At 35.5% G+C, this 26,156-nt stretch overlaps 2 protein-coding genes across 3 annotated transcripts in view; one reads left to right on the top strand and one right to left on the bottom strand.

The window, feature by feature from the left end:
• The window catches only part of LOC136034622 (mitochondrial potassium channel-like), a 66,316-nt gene that overhangs the window by 1,669 nt on the left and 38,491 nt on the right, over nucleotides 1-26,156 (bottom strand). The window contains exon 5 of one of the 2 annotated variants that reach the window (XR_010619218.1): nucleotides 24,391-24,488. The gene's annotated coding sequence lies outside the window, so the exon portion shown is untranslated. Of the gene's footprint in view, nucleotides 1-24,137; nucleotides 24,489-26,156 lie in introns of those variants that run through there. The other variant, XR_010619217.1, reaches the window with a different exon arrangement.
• LOC136034621 (transient receptor potential channel pyrexia-like) lies at nucleotides 2,034-25,704 on the top strand. The gene is made up of 4 exons (XM_065715915.1): nucleotides 2,034-2,127; nucleotides 9,427-9,593; nucleotides 12,454-12,696; nucleotides 21,989-25,704. Exons 2-4 carry the CDS (start codon nucleotides 9,437-9,439, stop codon nucleotides 24,025-24,027), a joined length of 2,439 nt encoding a protein of 812 aa, XP_065571987.1. The 5' UTR covers nucleotides 2,034-2,127; nucleotides 9,427-9,436; the 3' UTR covers nucleotides 24,028-25,704.

Below are 26,156 nucleotides of genomic sequence, written 5' to 3'. Positions count from 1 at the left end.
TTCAACTTACAACAGCTAATGTAAATTTTGCCTTTCTCAGTGAAGACTAAGTGAGAGTAAGGGGATTATTTAACAGTAATGACAATAAATAGTAATAAACATCAGTTTTAAACAACTTCACAAGAGCTGGTTTGGGGAGTGGGGGTGGGTAGTCAGGAAAGAAAAGGTGTGAAACGCGTACACCCTCTTGACACAGACATGCCTGTTTGCACGATAAAGAAGGCTCACCTTGTTAGAAAATACTTCACAATATGTGCATATTTTTATTTGACAGATAAATGAGAATATTGGAGAATGCACAAAGGTCAGAATCAGAAGGCTGTTTAATCTCAAATCATAGAGCATATGAGGGCAGCTCCGGTTTTACTCCTTTTTGGACTCCATTATATTTGCACCATAGAAATACTTTGTCGCATCCAGTTTTGATAATACTTCTGTTATTAAATATATATTTCAACTGTTATCAAACAGTTCACGGTAACGAACTGCAAGTAGGGAGCAATGTGGCTCAATAGTAACCAAAAAGTATTAGAATTTTGAGATGGTCATTTTGTTCAGTATAATTAAAAAGTTCAATAACGACATCTTTCGAGATGATATGACCCCCAAGAACCGTCGGACACAAGTTATAAAATCTGCCCACCTTTCATATATACAGTATTTGCTATAGCGAAATTGGACCAACATTTTACAGGGGAGAAGAGATTTTCTGCGGACGGATTTTTTTTTCAGGGAGAACTTCCTAATGGAATTGAAGTTTTTGGGGGCAAACGTACCTGAGAAAATTTTTCAGGGGGGAATTTACCACGTTTCGTATACGAGATTCGTTTTATATATCTTACTTTCTCGTTGGCGACACATTTTACAGGCGGAGATGCTGTGGGAGAAATGCCGGGGTGAAATTCTCAGCAGGATTGAAAACATATGTGGGATTTTACGTTGAGGGAGATACCCACGAGCTATATGCTCCATGGGGAAGATGTTACCAGGAGAAATTCTCCATAGACAAATTTTTTGCGGATAAATCATAAGATTTCTCCTTACTTGCAGTAGAAAAAAAAACTTGTCTTTTTGCGTTTTATACACATCTGGAACTTATGCAAAACTTTGTTTGATAGGGCTCAAATTCGGAAGGGGGTGAGGAAAACGAAAAACGAAAAATATGGCAAAGACGGTATACCACCGCAAATAATAGTTCTGTTTATTTAGGGGGGGAGGCAATAATTACTTATTGATCAGATGCTGATAGTGAAGGTGATATTTTAGGGACACAGAGCTTTGCTTGAAAGTAAACAATAGGCAAGTTATTATATAACACGTGAAAGCCCTAAAATCAAGGAATTGAGACTTTGGCAAGAAGAAGATATATCCAAAGGCTTACCTTTGCCTATATCCCTAGCCTGAACCATTTCTGTAGCAGGTGTTAAAATTTATTTCTAAGAATACTAAGATGTCAATTTTACAATTTCCCCAACTCAAGTGGGAAATCAAAGTCCTTGATTTGGGAGCCCTTTTTCTCTTTCTTTTTTTATTAATATATCTTGCAATAAAATAATTTTTAAAGATAATAAAGAAAAAAAGGTATTATTAGGTTTCAGCCAGTACCTTCGTAAGACCTATACACATGCCCCCTCCGTCACTGGCTCTGATCGTAGGAACAAGTTTCAAGCTATTGGAGCTTGGATTTATTTCAGAATATTGAAGATGTTTTTAACTACTATGTTTTCAATCAGAAAAAGGTAAAAAAAAAAACAACAATCAAGTGGTTCCCTATTACCCACTAATTAATACAGTCCAGTAGGGCAAATAGTGGGGTTTTGCTCATTGACATCAAAAGTGCTGAAAAGCGCAAATAGTGTGATTTGATTAATGAAAGCCCGCCGAACTTAAAAAGAGTTATATGTGGCGAAAATGAACTGACTATTGAAGATTAGTTTTTTTGAAAGTGAATAGTAGTTGTACTTTTCCTAGTAATCGGAAAAACCACAATTGTGGTTTTACATCCTTACCGTCCTTTTTTTCTTTCTTTTTCGGGAACGACAAAGAGAACTAAAGCTTCGCCAAGTAAAACAAAAACTCCTAGTTTGATTTTTCTTTTGTGCTTGTAAAAAGGGGAAAATATAAGAGGTAGGTTTGTTTTCGTTGTTTTCTCATAAAAGTGCTTGATAGCAACTCATATATTACCCTCACAAAATATTCTTTTTTAAGGGCTAGAATATTGAAATAAAGATTTTCCAAAAGGAAAGCTCAGACTTTTCAAGGTTGGGTTCCAGAGCCCTTTTTCATAGTCAACGCGGAAGCGTTGACTTACTCAAGAGCAATACGAATTCCGTTTATTATAGTTTATTTCTCTATCCATTCATATAAATTCCTTTTCAAATTTCGAGTATGGAAAGGATGTTTATAGAAACTTGGGATAGGGATCATTTGATTGGAAATGGGAAACTCAAGTGCCCTTTTTAGATAAGACCAATTAGACAGTAATCAGCCCTATCTCTGTGCACGTTTTTTCCCACCCCCACGACCCCCCATGGCACTGGATTGAATTGTTGTATACCCCTGTGACCTAGAATAGAATATCAATTATGCTTCGGAGGATGACATGACTTTTGTAACCCCAGAGACATTTCAAATATTCTGTTGGCCATGGAAAAACAAAATTACAGTTTTGGCACGAGGGCTTAATAAGGGACCCGAAATAAGACGGCAAAACTTTTATTGTCTGATAAATTTTTAAACTTATATCTGTAAGCACCTGGGCTATACAGTCCTATAGATTGACACTCTAACCTTAAAAGAGTTTAGGCGAGGTTAGAACCAAATTTGTTTGTTGCAGTTTCTGTTAGTTTAATTTTTCAAACTATTTTTTTCTGGTATTTTCAGGTTGTATTGATCAGTCTATAGTAGTATCTCTTATTTTTTTAAGTTTGATTTGGTTACTCATTTAAATTTCTGTTTATTTTAGCTTTCATTTGCTTATTTGTAGAAGGAGGTCAGTCGTAAGGAAGCAGGAGCTCGTAAGGAAAGATGTAAGGGAAATTGAACCTTCCTGGGATGGTGTAAAGGGGGGGGGGTTGAATGTAGTTGGATAAAGAGGGTGTGTGCTTAGCTGTATTGTCCTTAGGTGGGTTGATGCAGGAGTGATTTGCTAGTAGTAGTAGTATTCGTAGAAACTATTGTTTGTTTTCAGATTGAATTATTAGATGATTTTTGTTTTGCTCGTTTTAGCTTTTTCTTTGAAAACTTAAAAAGGGCAGCAAAACATATGACACCTAACAAATCACAACAAAATAACTGTATTTTCGACTAAAATTCGACGACTGGATATAGAAATGTCATGCTGTAGTCATACTTCACTGTCATTCACATACATACTGTCATACTTCATTTATCTCCTCAATTTCAAAGTCTTTGTAAAACTAAGAATGATTCGTTTTCTGATCCTAAAATTCTATCTTGGAAAACTTGAAATGGTTTTATACATGACCATAAAACATATAAATAGACTGCAGGGAGATAATTTAAATAAAATCCAATAACTGAATGGTGAATAGTTTTCAAAATTAGAAATAACAACCAATAGCCTGTCATATTGCCCGCAAGTAATATCTCAAAACTCTGTTTACATGACCTCATAGTGACGTCAAAGTGGACCTTTTATGAGTTTGCCTAACCAGAACCGTGACTAAAAACGGTGCTGCAATTTGACATTAAGGGGGGGCACTCCTCGAGGAAATTATAGCCTAGTAAATACACAGTAACTGCAATGGACTCCAATTAATGGATAATTTTCATGCGTTTCATTTCTTTTAGTGGCTCTTTTGGGCTGAAAAATCTCTTCCTAGCTAAAATATCTATTATGGGCTGTCTCCCCATTGTAGCATAATTTTTAGCGAGTCGGAGGTAATTGGTTTGAGATTGCTTGTGATGGATTTCTACTTTAGTCGAAAGAAGAGCATCGCCAAGTTTGGAAAACAATGCTGAGACCAAGATGGGCCCAGGATTGCACAAAGTCTTCATTCATTCTGGAGGTCCCACAGACTTTTTGCTTTCAGGTTATAAGCCTTCCTGTTAACTTGAAAAAAATGCGTTGATTCCCGTCCTGTGCTGGTTCGGGACCCACTGCTCTTCCTGAGGCCATAAAAATTTCGACGGTACTTTTCTGTTATGGTGCCTATGTTAGTGTGAGACAAGACAAAAAGCAGTGATATATGAGCATATATGATATCAAACAGTTCGTGGTAACGAACTGTAGTAAGGAGCGACCCGGCTCAATAGTAAACGAAACTCTAAAAAATGGAATTTCGATGCTAAAAGATATATCAAAAGAATCGAATTTTTATGCTGATTTTAAATATATAAGTTTCATCAAATTTAGTCTTTGTCATCAAAAGTTCCGAGCCTGAGAAAATTTGCCTTATTTTGGAAAATAGGGGGTAACGCCAACTAAAAGTCATAGGATCTTAACGAAAATCACACCATCGCATTCAGAGTATCAGAGAACCCTATAGACAAAATTTCAAGGTCCAATCTACAAAAATGTGGAATTTCGTATTTTTTGCCAGAAGACAAATCACGGGTGCGTGTTTATTTGATTTTTTTTTTCCAGGGGTCATCGTATCGACCAAGTGGTCCTAGAGTGTTGCAAGAGGGCTCATTCTAACGGAAATGAAAAGTTCTAGTGCCCTTTTTAAGTGACCAAAAAATTGGATGGCACCTAGGCCCCCTCCCACGCTCTTTTTTCCCAAAGTCAACGGATCAAAATTTTGAGATAGCCATTTTGTTCCACATAGTCGAAAACCATAATAACTATGTCTTTGGGAATGACTTACCCCCACAGTCCCTGGGGGAGGGGCTGCAAGTTACAAATTTTGACCAATGTTTACATACAGTAATGGTTTCTGGGAAGTGTACCGACGTTATCAGGGGGAATTTTTGGTTTGGGTGTGGGGTTCAGGGGAGGGGGCTATATGGGAGGATCTTTCCTTGGAGGAATATTTCATGGGGGAAGAGAAATTCAATGAAAAGGGCGCAGGATTTTCTAGCATTACTGTTAAAAAACAAGAGCTAAGAGCTCATATGGCACTTGTGACGAGGCGAGGAGAGCTAAGAGCCAAGAGATCATAAGGTATGAGCTCTAACAAAATTCTATGAATCAATAGATTAATTTAAAAAGGAAAATAAGAGCTCTGAGTCACGATGTCCTTCTAAATATCAAAATTCATTAAGATCCGATCACCCACTCGTAAGTTATAAATATCTAATTTTTTCTAATTTTTCCTCTCCCTTTAGCCCCCCAGATGGTCGAATCTGGGAAAACGACTTTGTCAAGTCAAATTTTGCAGCTCCCTGATAAGCCTACGGTGTTTTTCCAAAATTTCCCCCTCCAACTCCCCCCAATGTCAAAAGATCTGGTCGGGATTTGAAATAAGAGCTCTGAGACATGAATTCCTTCTAAAAATCAAATTTCAGTAAGATCCGATCACCTATACGTAAGATAAAAATACCCCAATTTTCACGTTTTCCAGGAATTCCGGTTTTCCCCTCCAACTCCCCCCAATGTCACAGGATCTGGTCAGAATTTAAAATTAGAACTTTAAAGCACAAGATCCTTCTAAATATCAAATTTCATTAAGATCTGGTCACCCTTTCGTAAGTTACAAACACCTCAATTTTCAAAATTACCCCCCCCCCCCCAATTCCACCAAAGAGAGCAGATACGGCCCGGTTATGTCATTCACATATCTTAGACAGGTTTCTATTCTTCCCATCCAGTTTCATCCTGATCTCACCGCTTTAAGTATTTTCTAAGATTTACGGTCCCCCCAACTGCCCCCCCCCCAATTACGCTTGATCCGGTTGAGATTTAAAATAAGAGATCTGAGTTACGAGGTCCTTCTAAATATGAAGTTTCATTAAGATCCGATCACTCCTTCGTAAGTTAAAAATTACGTCATTTTTTCTTATTTTTCAGAATTACCCCCCTCCCAATAGAGCGGATCCGTTCCAATTATGTAAATAACGTATGTAAGGCTTCTGCTTATTTTTCCCACCAAGTTTCATCCCGATCCCTCCAATCTAAGCGTTTTCCATGATTTTAGGTTCCCCCACCCCAAACTTCCCCCAATGTCACCAGATCCGGTGAGGATTTAAAATAAGGGCTTTGAGACACGATATCCTTCTAAATATCAAGTTTCATTGAGATCCGATCACCCGTTCGTAAGTTAAAAATACCTCATTTTTTCTAATTATTCAGAATTAACCCCTCCCTCAACTACCCCAAAGAGAGCGGATCCGTTCCGGTTATGTCAATCATGTATCTAGGACTTGTGCTTATTTTTCCCACCAAGTTTCATCCCGATCCCTCCACTCTAAGTGTTTTCCAAGTTTTAGGTTACCCCCTCCCAACTCCCCCCCCCCCCAATGTCACCAGATCCGGTCGGGTTTAAAATAAGAGCTCTGAGACCCAATATCCTTCTAAATATCAAATTTCATTGAGATCCGATCACCCGTTCGTAAGTTAAAAATACCTCATTTTTTCTAATTTTTCATAAATAACCCCCCCCCCCCCCCGACTACCCCAAAGAGAGCGGTTCCGTTCCGTTTATGTCAATCATGTACCTAGGACTTGTGCTTATTTTTCCCATCAAGTTTCATCCCGATCCCTCCACTCTAAGTGTTTTCCAAGATTTTAGGCTTTCCCCCTCCAACTCCGCCCAATGTCATCAGATCCGGTCGTGATTTAAAATAAGAGCTTTGAGACACAATATCATTCCAAACATAAAATTTCATTAAGATCCCATCACCCGCTTATAAGTTAAAAACACTTCATTTTTTCTATTTTTTCGAATTAACCGGCCCCCCCATTTCCCCCCAGAGGGTGAAATCGGGAAAACGACTATTTCTAATTTAATCTGGTCCGGTCCCTTATATGCTTGCCAAATTTCATCGTCCTAGCTTACCTGGAAGTTCCTAAAGTAGCAAAACCGGGACCGACAGACAGACCGACAGAATTTGCGATTCCTATATGTCACTTGGTTAATACCAAGTGCCATAAAAAAACAAAAAAAAACAATGAAAATATAAACATGAAAAAGTTTTTTCAATTGAAAGTAAGGAGAAGCATTAAAACTTAAAACGAACAGAGATTATTGCGCATATGAGGGGTTCTATAAATACTTTAGCATAAAGAGCGAGGTATTTAGGAGGAGATAAATACTTTGCTCTTTATGCTAAAAATTTTTTAAGTAATTTCAACTATTTATTCTACGGCCTTTCTGATTCAGGGGTCATTCTTAAAGAATTGTGACAAAATTAGATTTAGTGTGAAGAGCGAGGTATTAACGAGGGAACCAACCCCCTCATATATATAATCAAAAATATAAGAATATAAAAGTTTGTTATGTAAGTTAATTCTTAAGTTACGTATATTTTTTACTAATAAAAACGTTCGTTAAAAATTAAAAGATCTAGTTGCCTTTTTAAGTAACCGAAAAATTGGAGGGCAACTAGTCCTCCTTCCCCACCCCTTATTTCTCAAAATCGTCTGATCAAAACTAAGAGAAAGCCATTTAGCCAAAAAAAGAATTAATATGCAAATTTCATTTTAATAATTTATGTACGGAGAGCCAAAATCAGACATGCATTAATCCAAAAACTTTCAGAAATTAAATAAAAAAAAACAAGTTTTTTGAAATGAATATAAGGAGCGACATTAAAACTTAAAACGAACAGAAGTTACTCCGTATATGAAAGGGGCTTTTCCTCCTCGACACCCCGCTCCTTGCGCTGAAGTTTGATTCTTTCTCGCAACTCTACTTTTTAAAACAATAAAAAACTTTAGCGTAAAGAGCGGGGTGTCGAGGAGGAAAAGCCCCTTTCATATACGGAGTAATTTCTGTTCGTTTTAAGTTTTAATGTCGCTCCTTACTTTCACTTCAAAAAACTTTTTTTTTTTATTTAATATGATATAAGAGTGATATATGATATAAGAGCAGTGATAAAGAGCAAAATATATGAAAATATATAATTTTGACTATATATTTGCACATTAGGGGGTGGGGGGGTGTTGGATAAAGTATTTGGACAGTGTGAATTTAGAACACATTTCTTACTTCATAATATGCAGAATAATTGAACCTAACATATTTTGCATGCAGAGCCACTATACTTTACCCTGGAGTTTTTTCTACTCTCGCAGGAAGGATAAGGTGCTTATGCAGGGAGTAGGACCTATGATGGCTTACGATGATTAAGGAAGGACGCAAGTCTTACTTAGGTTGTTAATGTATTAATAATAAGCATCTATTCCGTTATTTTACGACTAAAAAGTGCAAGATATCAGTCATAGTAGCAAATGCTGCTCTAGAACCGACTGATGGAGATAGTGGCGACTTATGTGAGTTTTACCGACAGCCACCGGAACAAATAGACAGGATCCCGGGAAGAGACATGGTATTTTCATTAGGGGATTTTACTGCCCACGTACAAATAGGGATAGATGGTATTCTAGCCTAGGTAAAGTGGTGTACTAAAAGAGAATAGTAACAGCCATATAACAGAATTTGGTAATAAATGGTCCACAATTTAACATGGTACTCACTTAATTGCATAACAGCCAACTTTATCAAGTATGTTATTGTAAACAGAAAGCTGTTAGGTTCAATACAAGATATCAGAGAATATAGGATTTTTCTTATTGATGTTAAAAGGGATTATTAACATTTAGCAGCGTCTAGCCTTGATCTCAAGACCGAATTTAGGAAGGGTAACTACTTTCGGGAAGTTATAACGTTGGTAGACACGTTATGAGAATCTGAGAGAACTTTTCCAAGAATAGTTGAATATTAAACTGAAGAGTCTAGGATAATTTTGAAGATGGGTGGAATAATTAAAAAAAAAATTTTGGAAGTAGCGGATAGTGTCTTAGGGAAACAGATGGCCTTTTCGTTTTTTTTTGGAAAATTACCACCGTCTATCAAAAGGATTTATCCCTATTTGAAATTTTTATTTATCGTTAGGTAGGAAAATTAGAAACGCAGCTAGGAATAAAAAACTACCGAAAATTATGAATACAATTTTAGAAAAAGGGAGAGCACCTAGCGATTCTTAAGTAAAACTTTAATTAAACCCCTCTATAAGAAAGGCAATGAGAGTTTACGTGGTAATTACAGTAACGGGATATTCAAAAACTGTGTCCTTTTACAGATTCTCCCAAGCCTTCTCCCCACTTAGTACTGGTAATGGGATTTTATGCATTTGAAGGTCCTAGTTTATCAAACACGATGGCGTGATTAGGGAGTATTCCTAGCAGGGAGGACTGATGAAAAGCATTACACCTTCTCGCTATACACTTTGGTCGGCTTGTTGTCTTTTGTGTTTCTTTGTTTTCAAAAACAATAAATCCTGATCAAATTGAATTTTCAGGATAAAAATAATGAGTTTGGACAAATCTGCAGCAATGAGAATTATCCACAGGAAAGTATCGAAAAAGAATGCGGAGGATCTTATGTACAAAAATAATGTCCGAGCTGAACTTGAAAGTCTTGCAGATTCTGTTTTTAGAGGACATGAGGTATTGGTGACGCTAGAAGGTAAGGATTTCTCTATCTATGTATATCTTTATTGTATTGGTATTTGTGTATTGGTATTTATTGTATTTATTTATATGTATCGATGATGCTAAAAGGTAAAGATCTCGCTAGCAATGTATATTTGTACACTAGAGCTGCTTTTGGATTGGTATTATAAGGTGACGGACTGTCGACATTATGTTGACATTTTGCTGCTTAGCGTTTGATTTGTGTTGACTTGGTATAGCAAATCGAATGTATTTTTCCCGCAATAATTTTAAAGATCACATTTGGGTCGGATTAAGCCACAATCCATTTAACTTTATCTGCACAAAAATTACTTCGACGGTTTTTTTCGGTCACGCCCGTTGGCGGCCTGCGAGCACACAACTTTTAATCTGGGAAAATCCCATCTACGGAATTTTAAAATATATAAGACAAGAGTTTAATTTTGAAAAATAGCCATCATAAGCCCAAGCGGGCCAAATTTGTCGTTTAGTCAAAAAGCATATGCTAAAATAGCAAATATTTTAAGTCAGAATTTTTTTTTCCAAAATGTCAAAAAGGTTGTCAAAAATGTAAAACAATTAAAATCTAAAGGAGCCCACGGAAAGCAGGGAGTCATTAACCATGAATTTCTCCAATTTATATATCATCTTGATTAAAATGTTCGATGCGCCTTGATTGAACTAAGAAGGTCATTCAATGGTAAGTAATTCATTATTCCATTTACTGGAACAATACTGGAATTTACTGGAAGTGCTGGATAAGAATACAAATGAAAGTATCTACGAGTGAGAAATTCAGATGAGAAAATCAGGTGAGAAAATGAGGCTAGAATAGAGTTCAGCAAAAGACTATGTAACTGCTAAGTCGTAAGGGGAGGTAGAATTCGATGTCTCAACCTAGTTCAAATGCGGGAATGTGGTCCAAATTAAAGGAATTATAGAAAGACATAACATGTGACATAACATGTTCTATTCCATAGCTAGAAATGATTAAAGTTTTGTTTTCAACTTTTTTTTTTATCCAGCTGCTTTTGTTTATGAAATCACAACAAACTGGTTACGATGACCAAAGCAACCTATAAATAATACAGGTCCTTTGCAAGACAATGCACTGGGTGCAGGTTTACTTTAATTTGCTTACAATCGGATATTAATTTGATCCTCTTTATTTGGGGGTTCTTCTCATCAAGACAAAAGGTAAGTAGATGTCTTGGGCTGAAATTCCCTAGCCTATGATGATTCCTAAGTTAGCCTAGGATGATTCATCCCCTTCATGCGCAGAAAAAGTAGGGACAGGAGCATAAAGGAGTAAAGTGGCATTTACTTCCCCCCTTAGGCTCAATTTTTCAAATAAGAAATGAAATTAATTCGTAATTTTTTAAATTCTAGAACTTCTAGTTAGGGTTCGATGAACTAAATCCAAGGGTAATGTCATCTAATGGGACTAAGAATTTCATTCTAATTTACTCTGCTGAAATTCAAAGCATCTTCGCTAAAATTTATAAGATATCGATTTTATGGTAATGGTAACTCCACTCCTTCAACTCATGCTCGAAAAACTTAACTTCATATTTTTGCCACTCAAGTTTTGTGTTCCAGAATCCAATCAACTCCAACCCTTCCCCCATTACAGAAAACAGTTCTTGTCTCTCTGTGTCCTATTTCAAGTGTCCTGATGACTGGGTCAGTTACCTTTGCATACTCTTCGAGAAAATCAAGCTCAATTACATTCAACTTTGATTGGTTTAGTTTGATGTAAATCTGCTCAATCTGGTCCCACACTTCGACAATCCTTTTCACAGAATCATGTCAAGATTTCCACTTAGCAAAATGTTTTTGACAACTTTTTTCTGCACAGTCACAAGAGGCCATATTTCATCAATTGCGTAATACACTATAAAATCATTCATTTGCCTCTGAGAAAGTTTACTTGGGTTTTCTAGAAAGTTTAACAAGACAAGTTTTTTTTAACTATAAGTAAGGAGTGACATTAAAACTTAAAACGAGTTAAAACTTAAAAAGTTTGACTCTTTGTCACGACTCTACTTTTGAAAACATTAAAAACAAATTAAGGTAAAGAGCGAGGCGTTGAGGAGGGGATAATCCCTTTCATATACGGAATAATTTCTGTTCGTTTTAAGTTTTAATGTCACTCCTTACTTGCATTAAAAAAAAAAAAATTGCAGTTAAAATTCCATCACAATCATTCGAAATTCGATGGTACTCATAATAAATATTACACAACAGGTTAAGTAATGAGTAGAAAATAATGATTTTTGAAAGAAGGATCCATCATTTATGTTATATACACAAAATGTGTGTCTGATACGCACACAAACTAGCTATGAAAGATATGAAAGTTATCAAAGACAGTCAGTGAGGACAGTGAGAAAAAAGAAAACTCACTAGAGTTATATTGGCTAGAGTTGTCTGTATAGTGGCGTTGAACTAGAGTATGGTAAACATGAAAATATATTGGTTCTCCACCCTAGACGGATAATTTTATGATGTAGGAATCGCAAAAAGTCGAAGTATTTGCGATAAAAACTTGCCAGAGTTTTCACTTTCTTCGAGGTTTTACCTCGCAATTTTCCACAGAGGAAAACAAGAAAATTTATCACAGTTTATAACTTTGTTTATGATTATTTCTTATCCATATAATTGGTTGGTTCTTTGTCAAAATAGATCATAAGGAAGCACAAGAATATTTTAGAATAGAAAAAAAAATGAAATTTAAATTTTGTAGAATTCTGCGCACAATTAATTTTCTTTTGATTTTTCAGTAACGAAGCTTATGATAAATATTGTTTATCACCTCGCTCGTTTTCCGGAATTTTTCTAATTTTATATATTTTTTTTATTTTTCTTTCCAGACGGCAATGAAGAGAGGAAAGCAGCTTTATGCTGCGAGCTTCAGTGTTTCTATAATTCAGTGATAAATGAAAATGAAAAGCAGTTTTTCATTTTATCATGTCTTTACTATGACAACATTGCCTTATTATGCTTTTGCGAGCCAGACTTAAAGGTTTCCATTAAATCTCAAGAGAAGGAGTTTTCGATTTTGGAAATAGCTGTTAAAATGAACGCAATCAATGTTGTTGAAGAGCTACTCAAAGGTACGTTTAACTTGCTTTTCAGATTTACGGGTTATTTACCAAAGGGAGCTAGGAGGCTAAGAATCCCCATGAAAATCTCCCATGGGGTAATGTAGGGGGGATATTTCTTAGGATTCCAAAAGAAATAAAGTTACAGAAAAAGTATAGCTCAAAAAATAGTGGGCGGATATTTTTTTAAACTTTTTTCTAACACATCTAATAGTAACATACCTCAAAGACTATCCTACATAACTTTGGTTTATTATTCAATATTATATAAATGTTGAATCATATTCCAATGAAAAGATCGTACCAATCAACAAATCAACCATTTTATTAATGCTAAATAAACCTATTGCAAACGTATAGCGGTTATTAAAGAATATTATCCCCGCCTTCCTGAAAAATGTATGTACTAATCTCAATAACAAACACTATATGCAAACAAAGGGTACTTAGCATAACTTACAGCCCGTTTTTCTGGGGCTCTGGGGAGTCATGTCATCCCCAGAGGTACAGTTATTGGGCCTTTCAACTAAGTTGAACAGGATGGCTATCCCAAATTTTGATCAGACATCTTCGGGTGAGAAAGGGGCGTGGCGGCTTGTCACCCTCTATTCTTTTTGATCACTTAAAAAGGACAATAGAATTTTTGATTTTCCTCTGGTTGAGCCCTCTCCCAGACGATTGATTCCATACGATCACCCTGAGAAAAATAGAAAAGCAACAACAAATGAAAACGCATCCGTGATCTTTGTTCTGGCAAAAAATAAGGAATTCCATATTCCACACGAGAAAGGAGCTATAAACCTCTATAGCAGGGTTCTCTTATACTCTTAATCTGACGGTGCGATTTTCGTAAACTTTCCATAACTTTTTGGATGTCTATGCGTTTGTTTCATGATTTTTAAACACTGGTCTCTTGATTTGTTCGGCTTGGATTTTGATTTTTAGAAATTCAAAACTAATATCTCAGAATTTGAATTTTATAAAGAAAAATACTTTTCTAAAAAATGGTTTTGATTATTATTAGTGGTAACAAAAGTGAAATCGAACAGTCCTATGCAAGTAATCTGATGACGTTAGATCAAAACTCTTGTTATGAAATTTAAACTTTGTTACACCCAATGGGTTGTATGATGAAGAGGATTTAAAATGTTTCTTAATTCTTTATTCCAATTCATCCCTAGATCGATGCCCAATCCGTATATCATCCAATCTAGCAACAATGGACTTTGTTATTATTTGGACAGATAAATATAAATATTGGTTTAATAGTGATTTATGTTTTATTTTAGGATTTGAAAATGAAGTTGAACTAAGTCTTAAATATAATGAAGGAACTGAATTTCCTAATATTACAAGAAATGTTGATCAATACTTATCTACTGCTCATTAGTGGATGGTTCAATTGTGAGTGAGAATGCAGCCTCTGATTTGATCTGGAGTTTTGCTCCAAAAACAAAACCTGGAACGCTACTCTGAAATTTCTATAGAATAGCAATATCTTCCAATCAATCAAAAGGGATATATTCACGCGCTAAAACAGATTATAATTGATCAATTAGGTGGGTTATTTGATCTGAATGGAGAGAATATTGAATTTGTTTTGAATTTGACAAGTTTCATGAAATTATTTAATAAAATTAATCTATAACAAGTGTTGATCAATAAGAAACAATTATTGTGTACAAGAAAGTATGGTAGTGCAGTGGCGCCATTTGGGGGGGGGCAGGGGGGGGGCATGGCCCCCCTGATTTCTGGAGGGGCCCAATTTTAACCACGTAATTCTTTGTTTATTCGTCCTTGTTCTAGTTTTTTCTCTTTTTTACCGTATTTCTACTGTGAATTATTACTAAATAGCAAATTCAAGATACTCGACGATTATTGCATTTCAAGAAACTATCCTGTTTTTGCCGTTCTCCCTAATTAATTTATGGTCACCCTTTTGGCAGGGGTTTGTAAAGTCCTTTCTGGGCTTGGAGTACTTCTGTGACATTGAAGTCTCTCCAGTGATTAATGAATCCCGTCAGTCGGGTATCCAGACCAGGGTGTCATTCCAGTTTTGTATTTAGTTTCTCGTTACCCTTCATCAAATAAAGAACCATGAAACAGTGTTGAGTTGTGTTCAAGTTCAAATCGGATTATTGAAACATGAGTTCATCCGGTGCGAGTGGTGCAAAAAAAAGGAAAATAAAAGCCCAAAGGAAAGAAGAAGAAATAAAGATGCAACGACGATTGGCTTCGTTTTTCAAACTGACTGTAAGTAAATCTACCACGTTTTAAATTTTGTTTCGTCGACCAATCTTACTGAACGAACCAGAACAAGAGCTACGAGCTCATATGGCACTTGTTACGAGTAGGCAGTACAACAAAGGAGATGAGCCCGTCACAAACCACACCCGCCACCCCAAAAATGCGGTTCGGAGCTAGAAATAGAATATGCAGTTTCCCTCAAGTCGGTGCATTTCTGGCATCGCCTCGGATCATCTGGAGCAGATGACTGTTGTAGCTTCCAAGTTTCAGCACAATAAACCTATTCGTTTAATCCGAGCGACCGACACAAAGCATGTACCATTTCTTTGACTCAGTTTAAAGCTATTGAGACGGAGGCGGCCGAATCTGTTGCGTCATGCCTCTCCAAAGAACGCGAAAAGGAAATACTAGAGAATAGACAGTACGTAAAAGCTCTACTAAAAACTACAGCATTACTTGGACGGCAAGGTCTTGCGTTTCGTGGCCATGATGAAGGGGAGTCTAGTGCCAATCAAGGGAATTTCGTAGAGACAGTACATCTTTTAACAGAAATCAACCCGGACTTGATGAAAAACTCTCGTAAGGCCTATGGCCATTACATGTCACACGAGTACCAAAACGACTACATTGAGGTCATAGGAACTGAAATCAAAAGTTCTATCGCGAAAGAAGTCAGAGAAGCAAAATATTTTGCCGTTCTTGCTGACGAGACAAAAGACCTCTCGAAAAAGGAACAACTCGCGATCTTAGTGCGCTATATTCATGACCTGAAAATCAAAGAAAGGGCCATAGGTTGCTACCACATGCGCAAGGATGACGCTGAAAGTTTGGCCAACTTCATTTACAACGAAATAAAGGGTATCGGCCTTGACTGGTCAAAGTGTGTTGGACAGTGCTATGACGGGGCCAGTGTAATGAGCGGACACTTTTCAGGAGTACAGGCCCGTCTCCGGGAAAAAGCACCACAAGCGGTGTACACACACTGTCATTCCCATAGACTTAACCTTGTCATTGGCGATTGTATGCAGAAAATACAAAGAATTTCATCAGTATTTTCAGTTTTGCAAACAGTTTACAGTTTCGTCTCCAACAGCAACACTCGATACCAGTTGTTCGTCGAAGCCCAGAAAACTGTCAATGTGCCTGTGCTAACGCTTGAAAGGACAGTAGTGACACGTTGGTCTTACTGGTATAGATCAGTGGCTAAGATCCTGGTTAGATATGACTGCATACTCGCAGTTCTGTCAGTAGTTCAAGAATCTTCTGACAGGGAGGCAGCGGCAGAAGCTACGGGCCTTAAGAACCAGCTAGAGTCGTTTCCCTTCATATTCAGTTTGCATGTCGTTCACGAAGTTCTTGCAGTGATAAACCCTCTTTCTGAACAACTACAGGCAGCAGATCCGGTCATCTCAGAAGCTTGCACTTTAATCAGTGCAACAAAGAACGAACTGAGGAAAATGCGTGATGACGAGTATTTTCGTGTCCTATACGGCAAGTCTAAAGAGATGGCCATTAATGTCGGAGCTGATCTGTCGGAAACAAGTGCTCTCTCTTCAGCCATACCTGTTAAATCAAAACGAGTTCAGAAGATATCCGGAAGACTAAGAGACTATTTGACGACAACAACAATTGGAAAGCACAACATTGACTCCGAAAGCACAACAATGGAAGACAAAATGCGGAGAGAGTTCTACGAGGTTTTGGACAGAGTGTTAAATGAGTTTGAAGAGCGTTTTTCTGTCCAGCTGCCAGTGCTAGAAGCCACACGTTGCCTTAACCCCAAATCCAAAGATTTTATGGACTCAGATTTACTTCTTGTGATCGCGACATACTTCGATCAGGCGGGAATCGATACTATGCAGCTGAAGTGTCAAGCTTTAATAGCTCGTGCATTTGTGTCGCAGCTTCCACAGAAACCGGCAAACGCTTTAGATGTCTTCGAACGCCTCGGAGGATTGAAAGAAGCTTATTCTGAGCTTCTTAAGGTCGTCAGGGTAGTCCCCACACTCCCGCTCACAACGTGCTCAAATGAACGTTTTTTCTCTGTGTTGACGTTTGTGAAGACTACCTCCGGACAACGATGGAAAACGAGCAACTTTCGCATTTGCTGCTTATATTCTCTGAGAAAGCTGCAGTGAAGGAGCTCAATTTTGAGAAGCTTGTCGACGACTTCGCAAAAATGAAGCAAAGGAGATATCCATTGCTGAAGTAACTGTACGTAAGTTTCTGATTTATACAGTAAATGTTCTATTTTGGTACTGTTTTGGTCCCTAAATAAGCTGCAAAATGCGAACCCCAAAGGTAGTACGGTACCTAAAGGCATGTTCGAAAATTTTAAAATTTTTAAGGCTGGATGGGGGCCCAAAATCGATTTTTGGCCCCCCCCTAAGGTTTTCTGAAATGGCGCCACTGTGGTAGTGAGATTGGTAGTTTCTTTAAAAGTATCGCCAATTCTAAATTATTGAAGACGCTCCCCAAAAATGTGTAAGATGGACCTCGTTCCATGTATAACACTATGATTAAACCTTGACTAGAATTGCTTAAAAATAGAGCGATTGAATATGGAAAAGATTGGATAAATCATAATAAAAGAGAGTTAAATGATGTAAGATCTCTAAATGATATAGTTTCAAATAAAAAGAGACATTTCAATAAACATCTTGATTGGCATAGGAAAGAATTATTGGATGCAGCGATTTTAGGGAAGGGATCCTAAAATCCACATCCACTGTTTTAAAATCTATATACATAGAAATGAGTTGTTTGTGTACTGACGTCATGTTTGTCGATTGACGTCATGTTTGTTTGTCGACTGACGTCATGTTTGTCGACTGTATATGAAGCGCAATGAAATATTATGCCTATAGATTAATGATTCGTCATTTATTACATTTATATATAATCCATCTTGGGATTAGATACAACAGCTTTTACATCCTGGACAATCGCCGGTTCATAGACATGACATTACGGCCCGTGTCTTCCGGCAAAAGTTGCTCTCCTTCATCTCCTGCAGAGTTATGGGAGAAATACAAATCGCAAATGGCCGAGAATATACTCCACCGAATACGGCTAGAAAGGTCAGATATGACCTTGGACTTAACAACAGAAATTTTTAACTGCACTTTACTTATGATTGAAGATTTGTGCTTATCCATTGCAAACAAACTTCTCAAGCATTTGGGAATGCCTTCACTTAATCGTACTGCTTCTATTTCTACATGTGTAGAATGGGATCGTGAACAGTTACAACACAATTGATCTATTGTCGTATGTTACAGACCGGGACACAAGAAATATAAATGACGACCGGGACATTCAAAGAAAAATTACAGACCGGGACACCGGGACACAAATGACAAGCGGGACACAGGGAATATAAATGACGACCGGGACACTCAAAGAGAAATTACAGACCGAGACACCGGGACACAAATGACGACCAGGACACAAATGACGACCGGGACACAGGGACACAACTACAACGGTGACGCCGGAAGGGCACATGGGGGATATATAAATGACGACGGGGACACAGGAATATTCGATTAGCAATAACCATCAAGAAAGCCCAAGGGCAATCATTAGAAAAATGCAGTATAGATCTGAACACGGATTGTTTTCCAATGGACAATTATATGTTGCATGTTCAAGAGTCGGTAAACCTGACAATCTATTTATATGCACAGACAATGGGACAGCGAAGAATATTGTATATTCGCAAGTTTTACGTAGTTAAAAACATATATATATCTATCTATATTCACAGGTGTGACACAGGGATACAACTACAATGGCACGTAACGACTTACGCACGCGGGGGGGGCTTGGAGGGCACGAAGCGCCCCCACCAACTGGGTGTTGGTGTGGCGCGAAGCGCCACACCAACAGCTAGTGTTTTATAATTTATTAAATATTTTTTTCTGTATATAAATAGTAGTGAATCATGTTGTTGCTCCTTATTGGGAAATATTTGAAAAGCCTATGTTGATGATTATACAACAAAATATGAATATACTGAAATCAGGGAAAACAATTTGAATGTATCTCAACAACTAAATCATAATTTCATTATAAAAGATATCGAATCTTGGATTCTCCAAAGTGATAGTTATCTTTATACGAAAGTGATAATAACACGATTGGATGCAATAAATATGAAAATAATGATGAAGCTACTTTAGCAAATAATAGGTTTAATTTGTTCAGAAATGCTGAATATATTATCAATGGAAAATGTATCGATAGTATTGAGCATGCAGGCATACCACTACTGTTAAAGTTTATTAAAATTTTCAGGTGACAATAGTTGAAGCGCAGCTATTAACATGTTTTGGTATGAAGATAACCCAATCCATTGATTACTTTAAAGCAGAAAATGAGTTTGAAAGTACTTTTACACCTGTTCCAACAGGTGGTGGAACAATTGCAACACAACGAAATAATGCCTACAATGGTAGTTTATTAAAAAAGATTGAATAAAACAGAAGAAAGTCAAGTGGTTAGTGTGTATTTAACATTATCACGATTATTTGGATTTTGTCAAGATATTAATCATGTTTTTAGAGACGTTACACATCAAATTATATTAAAAAGAAACAATTATTCCAATACGATCATAGATGGGACTCCAAATTTTAAAGTAGATGTAATACATTTACCATGGATGTCACCAGTATTACATCCGAGTTTACCCATAGCAATTCAATTATAAGCTAATTAACGAAGAAGGCGGAACGATTAAAAGCTGGATTAGGAAAGGGCAGCTCATTTGAATTAAAATGAGAAGTTTGTAATACTTATAGACGTGATATTAAAACGGATAAAAAATTAACATGGAGGGTATCAGTCAATGCTATAATACAACTAAAATAGTTGTTGTGTTACAGAAATCTGAAAAAGATAATAGTTATATGCAAAACAATATAGTATTTGACCATATGAACAGTAATAGAATTGAATTGAGAGTTAATGGATATAAATATCCACAAGAAAATTTTAAATATGATGTCAGTGATGCTAATGAGCATTATTCTAACGCTTACCAACAATTTCAACAATTAGGATATGAACATAAAAATGTTGATAGTGGAACAATTATAAGTTATAATGATTTTAAAACAGCATATCCTTTATTTCGTTTAGATGTTTCACAGCATGAATCGAATATTTGTCGAAGTGGATCAACAGCTGATATAGAAATTAATATTTTATTAGATCAAATACCTGCTAATCCATACAATATTTACTGCATTATATTTTCAGAAAAAGAAGCAATCAGGGAAGTCATTGATAGTAAATTATATCATAATATATAAATTTTTCAGATTTGGAAATTGGTTTAATAAAATTATTTACTAATAAAGGGAGAAATATTTAAGCGAAATGAAAATTGAAAATACACATAATCGAACTATTAGGAAAGAAGATTTAGACATTGAATGGAATACACAATTAAAGCAATAAAATGTGTTGCAACTAAGCAAGGATGTTAATTTTAAAGGTGAAATGGTTGATCTATTTGCACACAAATGTTTTTATTCTAAAGCAGCTAACTTTGAAAATAAATTTTAAATAATTAGATAAAGTTATGATTTTGAAGGTTATATTGTCCACTAAATATCAAATTGACTTAAATTATTATATTTTATCAGTAGTAGTATTGAATATAAGTAAAATATGCTTCAAATTCTTAGTTCATAAGACCTGTTTTGATCTTAAAGCTCATGATAGGAAATTGTAAACATCTCTGAAAATTTCATTAAAAATGGTGTGAATTCAATTGAAAATGGGACATATTGGATTGCTTAATGATATAGTCCAGCTCCATTGTTGAAAAGTATAATTATGAAAAGTACGAAAATGGGACCAAACTTTGATTTCCAAGGACCTGTTTTCATGTTGAATGTTGGGATGGAAAATGTTTAATATTTAATGTTAAACGATATAAAATGAACTGAAAATGATGTAAATTGATGGGGTGATCTAGGTGGTCCAGAATCGGCAATTACTATTACTATTAGGGCTATTTGGAAATAAGTGATAATGGCTTTAGAAAATAAGAAAAGTTGAACTTCTGTCCTAAGAGAGCATAAATATGAATTTCATTGTAAAAAATAATAGTTTAAATAAATAATAAAAAATAGTTTAAAAAAAATCTACGCTAAACCACAGTGAAATGTTCGATTGAAGCCCAAGATCCTAAAATGTGAGGCCACTGTATATTCTGTATGCTTGTATGTCCCCTTGAAATATCCAGAGAAACGATATAGTCATAATATTTTTAATACTGCGGAGAAAAATATATATGTAAGATAATAGACAAATTTTTGGATTTTGACGGAGATTTTAGTCTGTGTTTAACATCCTTAATAATGACAAAAGACAAACAATATAGGAAATTTCTAATGTGTAATTACATAGATATATCTTGACTAAGCTATCTGTTATTTGTAGATTTAATCTCTGATAATTAAATTTATTTAAAGTAAATCGAAATAGTAATAATTGGCGATTACTTTTCATAATTAATTTAATTCTTAAACTTTTAGTTTATGATACATATAATAGAAACGATATAAAATACAAAGATACTATCATCTAAATTTTTAGTTCATTTTTGGCATATTGAAGAGAAGAATAAGAAGAAAAAAGCAGGCTTCGAAAAGTAGACAGTTGTTGCCTAATAAAGTGAAATAAAGGTCATACCCTTTACTTGCCGTCCATTATCACAAAAAGACTTAATTGTTGGAATCAGTGTTCTCGTAATACGATAAAAAATTAGAGAGGAAAATCCCATTTACTATTTGATTTGGCAACCCCTGATCAGTTTTTCTTATTTTGTTTGACCAAAAAAACAAGCTTACACGCCTAGAACATTTTCCGTAAGAGAAATGAAGAAAAACAATCTTGGTGATAAAAAAGATGCAGACTTTTTTTTTAAGTTCAAACAAGTATATAACAAGTTTTATCAACTTCCAAAAATAGTTTAATATTACAGTGCACCAACCGTTACAGTTTCCAATTCCTCACGGTTTATATGTATTTATGCTTTCAGGTTTACAGGAACAGGAATTGCAATGGGGTACCACCCACAAAACAATTGAAAGCAGTTTAATTGTGATCATTGAAGCTGACAATGTCAGAATGCTCGAAATATTTAAAAAATACGGTTTTGTTTCCACAATAAAGTTATATGGTGGACAGTCCTTGATTCACATTGCGGTGCAATCCTTTTCGGAAGAATGTCTACGGCTCCTAACAAGTGAAAATTTTAATTTAGATATGTTAAATATGAAAGGGTTGACTCCTCTAGTTGAAGCTGCAAGAGTTGGGAACATACAAGCAGTTAAACACCTTTTACATTGTGATTGTAATAAATACAGCCAAGATGAATGTGGGAGAACTGTATTGCATATTGCCACCAACTTCGGACTGGTTGAGATGGTTCAAGAAATCCTTGAAACTAACTTTGACCTAGACATTGCTGACCACAAAAAGTTGACACCTTTATTAATAGCCTGCGGAAGAGGTCATCACCAAATTGCTTCAATTTTGATACAGAAAGGTGCAAATATAAATTTTTGTGAACTATATTCACCTCTTCACCTTGCCGCACGTGGTGGTCATAAAAAAACAATTAGCTTATTACTTCAAAGTGGAGCCTGTCTAGGAAGTACTGACATGTTCCATGAAACTGCTTTGGATTCACTCGTTAAGTATTCACCCGAGTCAGTATCAGAACTGAAGAGTGTTTTAGACAAGTGCATCTTTATTGGAGAAGGTTATAACAACGACGAACAAGTAATACTGGATTTCAGACCTTTATTTTACGCGGGAGATATGAGAGAGACTTCGGTGATTCTAGCGCTGGTAAACCTGAACCAGTATGAATTACTCAGCCATCCTCTGTGTGAAGCTTATATCCAATTAAAATGGAAGTCCATACCCAGTTGGATTATGTATTCTTTTGTTGTGGTATATGTTATTTACCTGCTACTGCTGTTTATTCTCATTGACATTCGCTTTGTAACCCAAGTTCCGATATCTGAGCCCATCGCTGGGGAACGTGTTAAAATCGAAAAGAAAGCAAAAACAGGGCTTATTTTATCTGATAATTTAACTGAACTGAATCTTGATAATGTAGAATTTCTCGTTAACGTGTTGCTTTTTCTGTTCACCCTCACTTTTCTCATAACTGAGATACTTCAATTTGTTGGCGACTCATATAACTACATTAGAGATTTTTCCAATTATTTGAGTATGGTAACCATTGCACTGACTCTTGGGATTTGCTTTACTGAGAGTAGCACAGTTAACACCATCTATTTAGCCTCTTTCACGGTCCTACTAGCCTCATGGGAAATGCTCTTCGTTATTGCCTATATACCCGGTATTGGAATTTACATACAAATGTTTTTCAAAGCTGTGCGAAATTTATTGTTTTTTACACTATCTTTTCTGTCTCTCATATCTGGTTTTGGCTTATCTCTTGCGGTTATATTCAGGACAGTTCAATTTTCAAAATTTCCCTTTTATTTTCTCACAAGTTACGTCATGATGGGAGGAGACTTGGATTACAAAACGTTACTTTTTGAAGAAGGAGATAATCACAATAAAAGACAGGATGACCCAACTATCTACGCACTATTCATAATTTTGATTGCGTTTATACTGATGGTGGTTGTTACTTTATCAAACTTATTAGTAGGCTTAGCTGTTTCTGACACACAAGATATCTACGCTTCGGCGGTGGCTTATCATACTGCTATGCGAATACGAAGACTACATGTCATAGAACAGGCTTTAGTATATTCAAGGTTCTACTGGCTAGAACAGTTCAAAAAGAAAGTTTTCAGAAAGTATCTCTTGTTTAACGATATCCCTCTTGTTCATAACTTTTGCGTTGATCTTCAAGATAAGAAGTGGCGGAAAAACGTTTTGTCAAAAGATTTACATAAGAGGTTGCGGATGCAGAAAAAAAATTATATGGTCAAACTGGAAAAAGATAGAAGAAATCATGGAGAGAGTGAGACAAATGAGATTTTAAAACTTCTAAAAGATCTTTACTCAAAAATAGAACACAAAGATACATAGAAAAAAACATAACAACAAAATTAGTTTTTGTTATTATTTGTATTAATTGAAGCTGAATTTAGATTTTTGAGTCTTTAAATTTTCGATTTGTGACATTATGCTTAGAAGTAGTTGATGTTTCATTTTTTCATTTTTCATATTATATTTTTTTTCATAAATTTTTTTATTTCACTTTTCATACATATTTTTTTCAAAATTGGTAAACACAAAGAAACAAATGTAGGATTGTACAGAAGAAATGTACTCGGGAATATAAATTTCAATAGAAAGATCCTCCAAAAAGGACATTTTTCAGAATCTAGGGAGGAAGCACAGGCCCCACTACCCCCAAATTGATGCCATTGGTAGAAAGCAAGATCTTACCAGAAATCAATCTAGCCAAGTCCACTTTTGACCTTTTAGAGATTTTCACGATATAACCGGTGATGAAGTCTTGATTTCGTAAATTATCCAGCTACTCCCTTAAAATAAGGATAAGTAAAGAAGATAACAAAACTCGTTTTTCCTTGAATACCTATAAATTTTCTAGGATAATAATTTGTTGATGTTAAAATTAATGGGGAACATTCTCCGTAATCAAAGTTGACACATTTTGAAAGAGCATCTAAACTTTCATTCGTATTTTGGCTATCAGATATTTTAGACATACTGTCTATGTAAGCTTTAATACGTTCAAATTTGATTTTTGATTCAGGCTGGTGAAAAGGAAAGATTCCACTTTTAATTAACTCGTTATTTTTTGCCGAAATTAATTTCTAGAAAATACTTAATGTGCCATCCTGGTCAATAACCAAGAGCGAAGGTAACTGTCAAAGCGTTCTTGGTACAACCAATTTTACAATAAAAAAATAAAAGAAAGTACGCTTTTTAAAGTGTACAAAATAATTTGGCAAGTCACAACAAAACAGTCTTTACAAGGAAAATACAGACTTCAAATATTTTTACCAGATATCAATTTTACTGACTAATAAATCATATAGAAACAAACAACTAGAAGCATTGATGGGAGTTTTAGGAGTTAACCTTTCAGTAGTCCAACTGGTAGCCCAGAGCATCAATGTATTAAGAAAAACTACCAACATTAACTGTAGAAAGTGAGCAATGAGTAGTTAAAAAGGCAGTAACGAACAATTCAGGATGGAACACAATAGATTTTAAAATGTTAAAGATATACCTGTATTATGATTAGATTGTATTACAATTAACAAATAACATTCGTCATGATCAAGTCCTAATGACCCATGAGCACTATTTTTTATTTTTTTTTTTTATTCAGTATTTTTACGTACAGAAATAGCGATACCAAAAACCTTAAATACTATAGACGCCAGATTACTATTGTGAGCAAACTCTGTGCTTTTTTTCTTCATGGGTAGAATACACCTTACGACCTATTTACTTTAGATTTAGTAAATTTTCGACAATCTGGGGACTCCTAGGAGAGGGGGTGACTAGCTTGAATCATATTACTATGTACTACATCTTGTTATAAAGTAGCTCTGTGTAGCTCCATAAAAAGGCTACATTCACTTTTCAGTTAAGTTGTGTAAATTTTTAAATAACTGATTTTTATTATTTTAGTTTTAATCCGAATGCATGTTTTGTTACTGCTTCCATGTTACATGTATGTATCGATTTATTGGGCCACGAAGCTGCAAAATACAATATTATACGTAATACATTGCTTTTATAGACAGACTTTAGAAAAGAGAGGATTAAAGAAGAAGAAGAGAATCTCAATTCATATAAGTTCTACTATAAAAAGAAAATTATTTCGGGATTTTAAATGAGATTCTAAACGCACTTATACCACCCAATATTTTTTGAATAAATTCCTTTATGCATCAAAAATTGGACAAAAACCGAACCGCAAAAAACCGAAACCAAACAGAATAAAATAATCCAAATTAGTAGTTTCACTAAGAATATTAATGACCTGAAATAAGGAACCTGAAAGTACCACATGAAAGCCAACAACTGATTTTAGTTGACTCACGGCTAACTAAATAATATATAGATTTTCTTCCAAATTTTCTTCTAGATTTTCTTTTAGGTTTTAATTATAAATTTAAAAATTTAACCTTCAGAAGCGATAGTTCTTTTCCGCATAGCTTCATAGTATCACAAAA

The sequence above is a fragment of the Artemia franciscana genome, chromosome 13 (genome assembly GCF_032884065.1).
Source record: "Artemia franciscana chromosome 13, ASM3288406v1, whole genome shotgun sequence".
Taxonomy (NCBI): Eukaryota; Metazoa; Arthropoda; class Branchiopoda; order Anostraca; family Artemiidae; genus Artemia; species Artemia franciscana.
The sequence above is the reverse complement of the archived record's forward strand: the minus strand, read 5'-3'. Positions and strand labels throughout refer to the sequence as shown.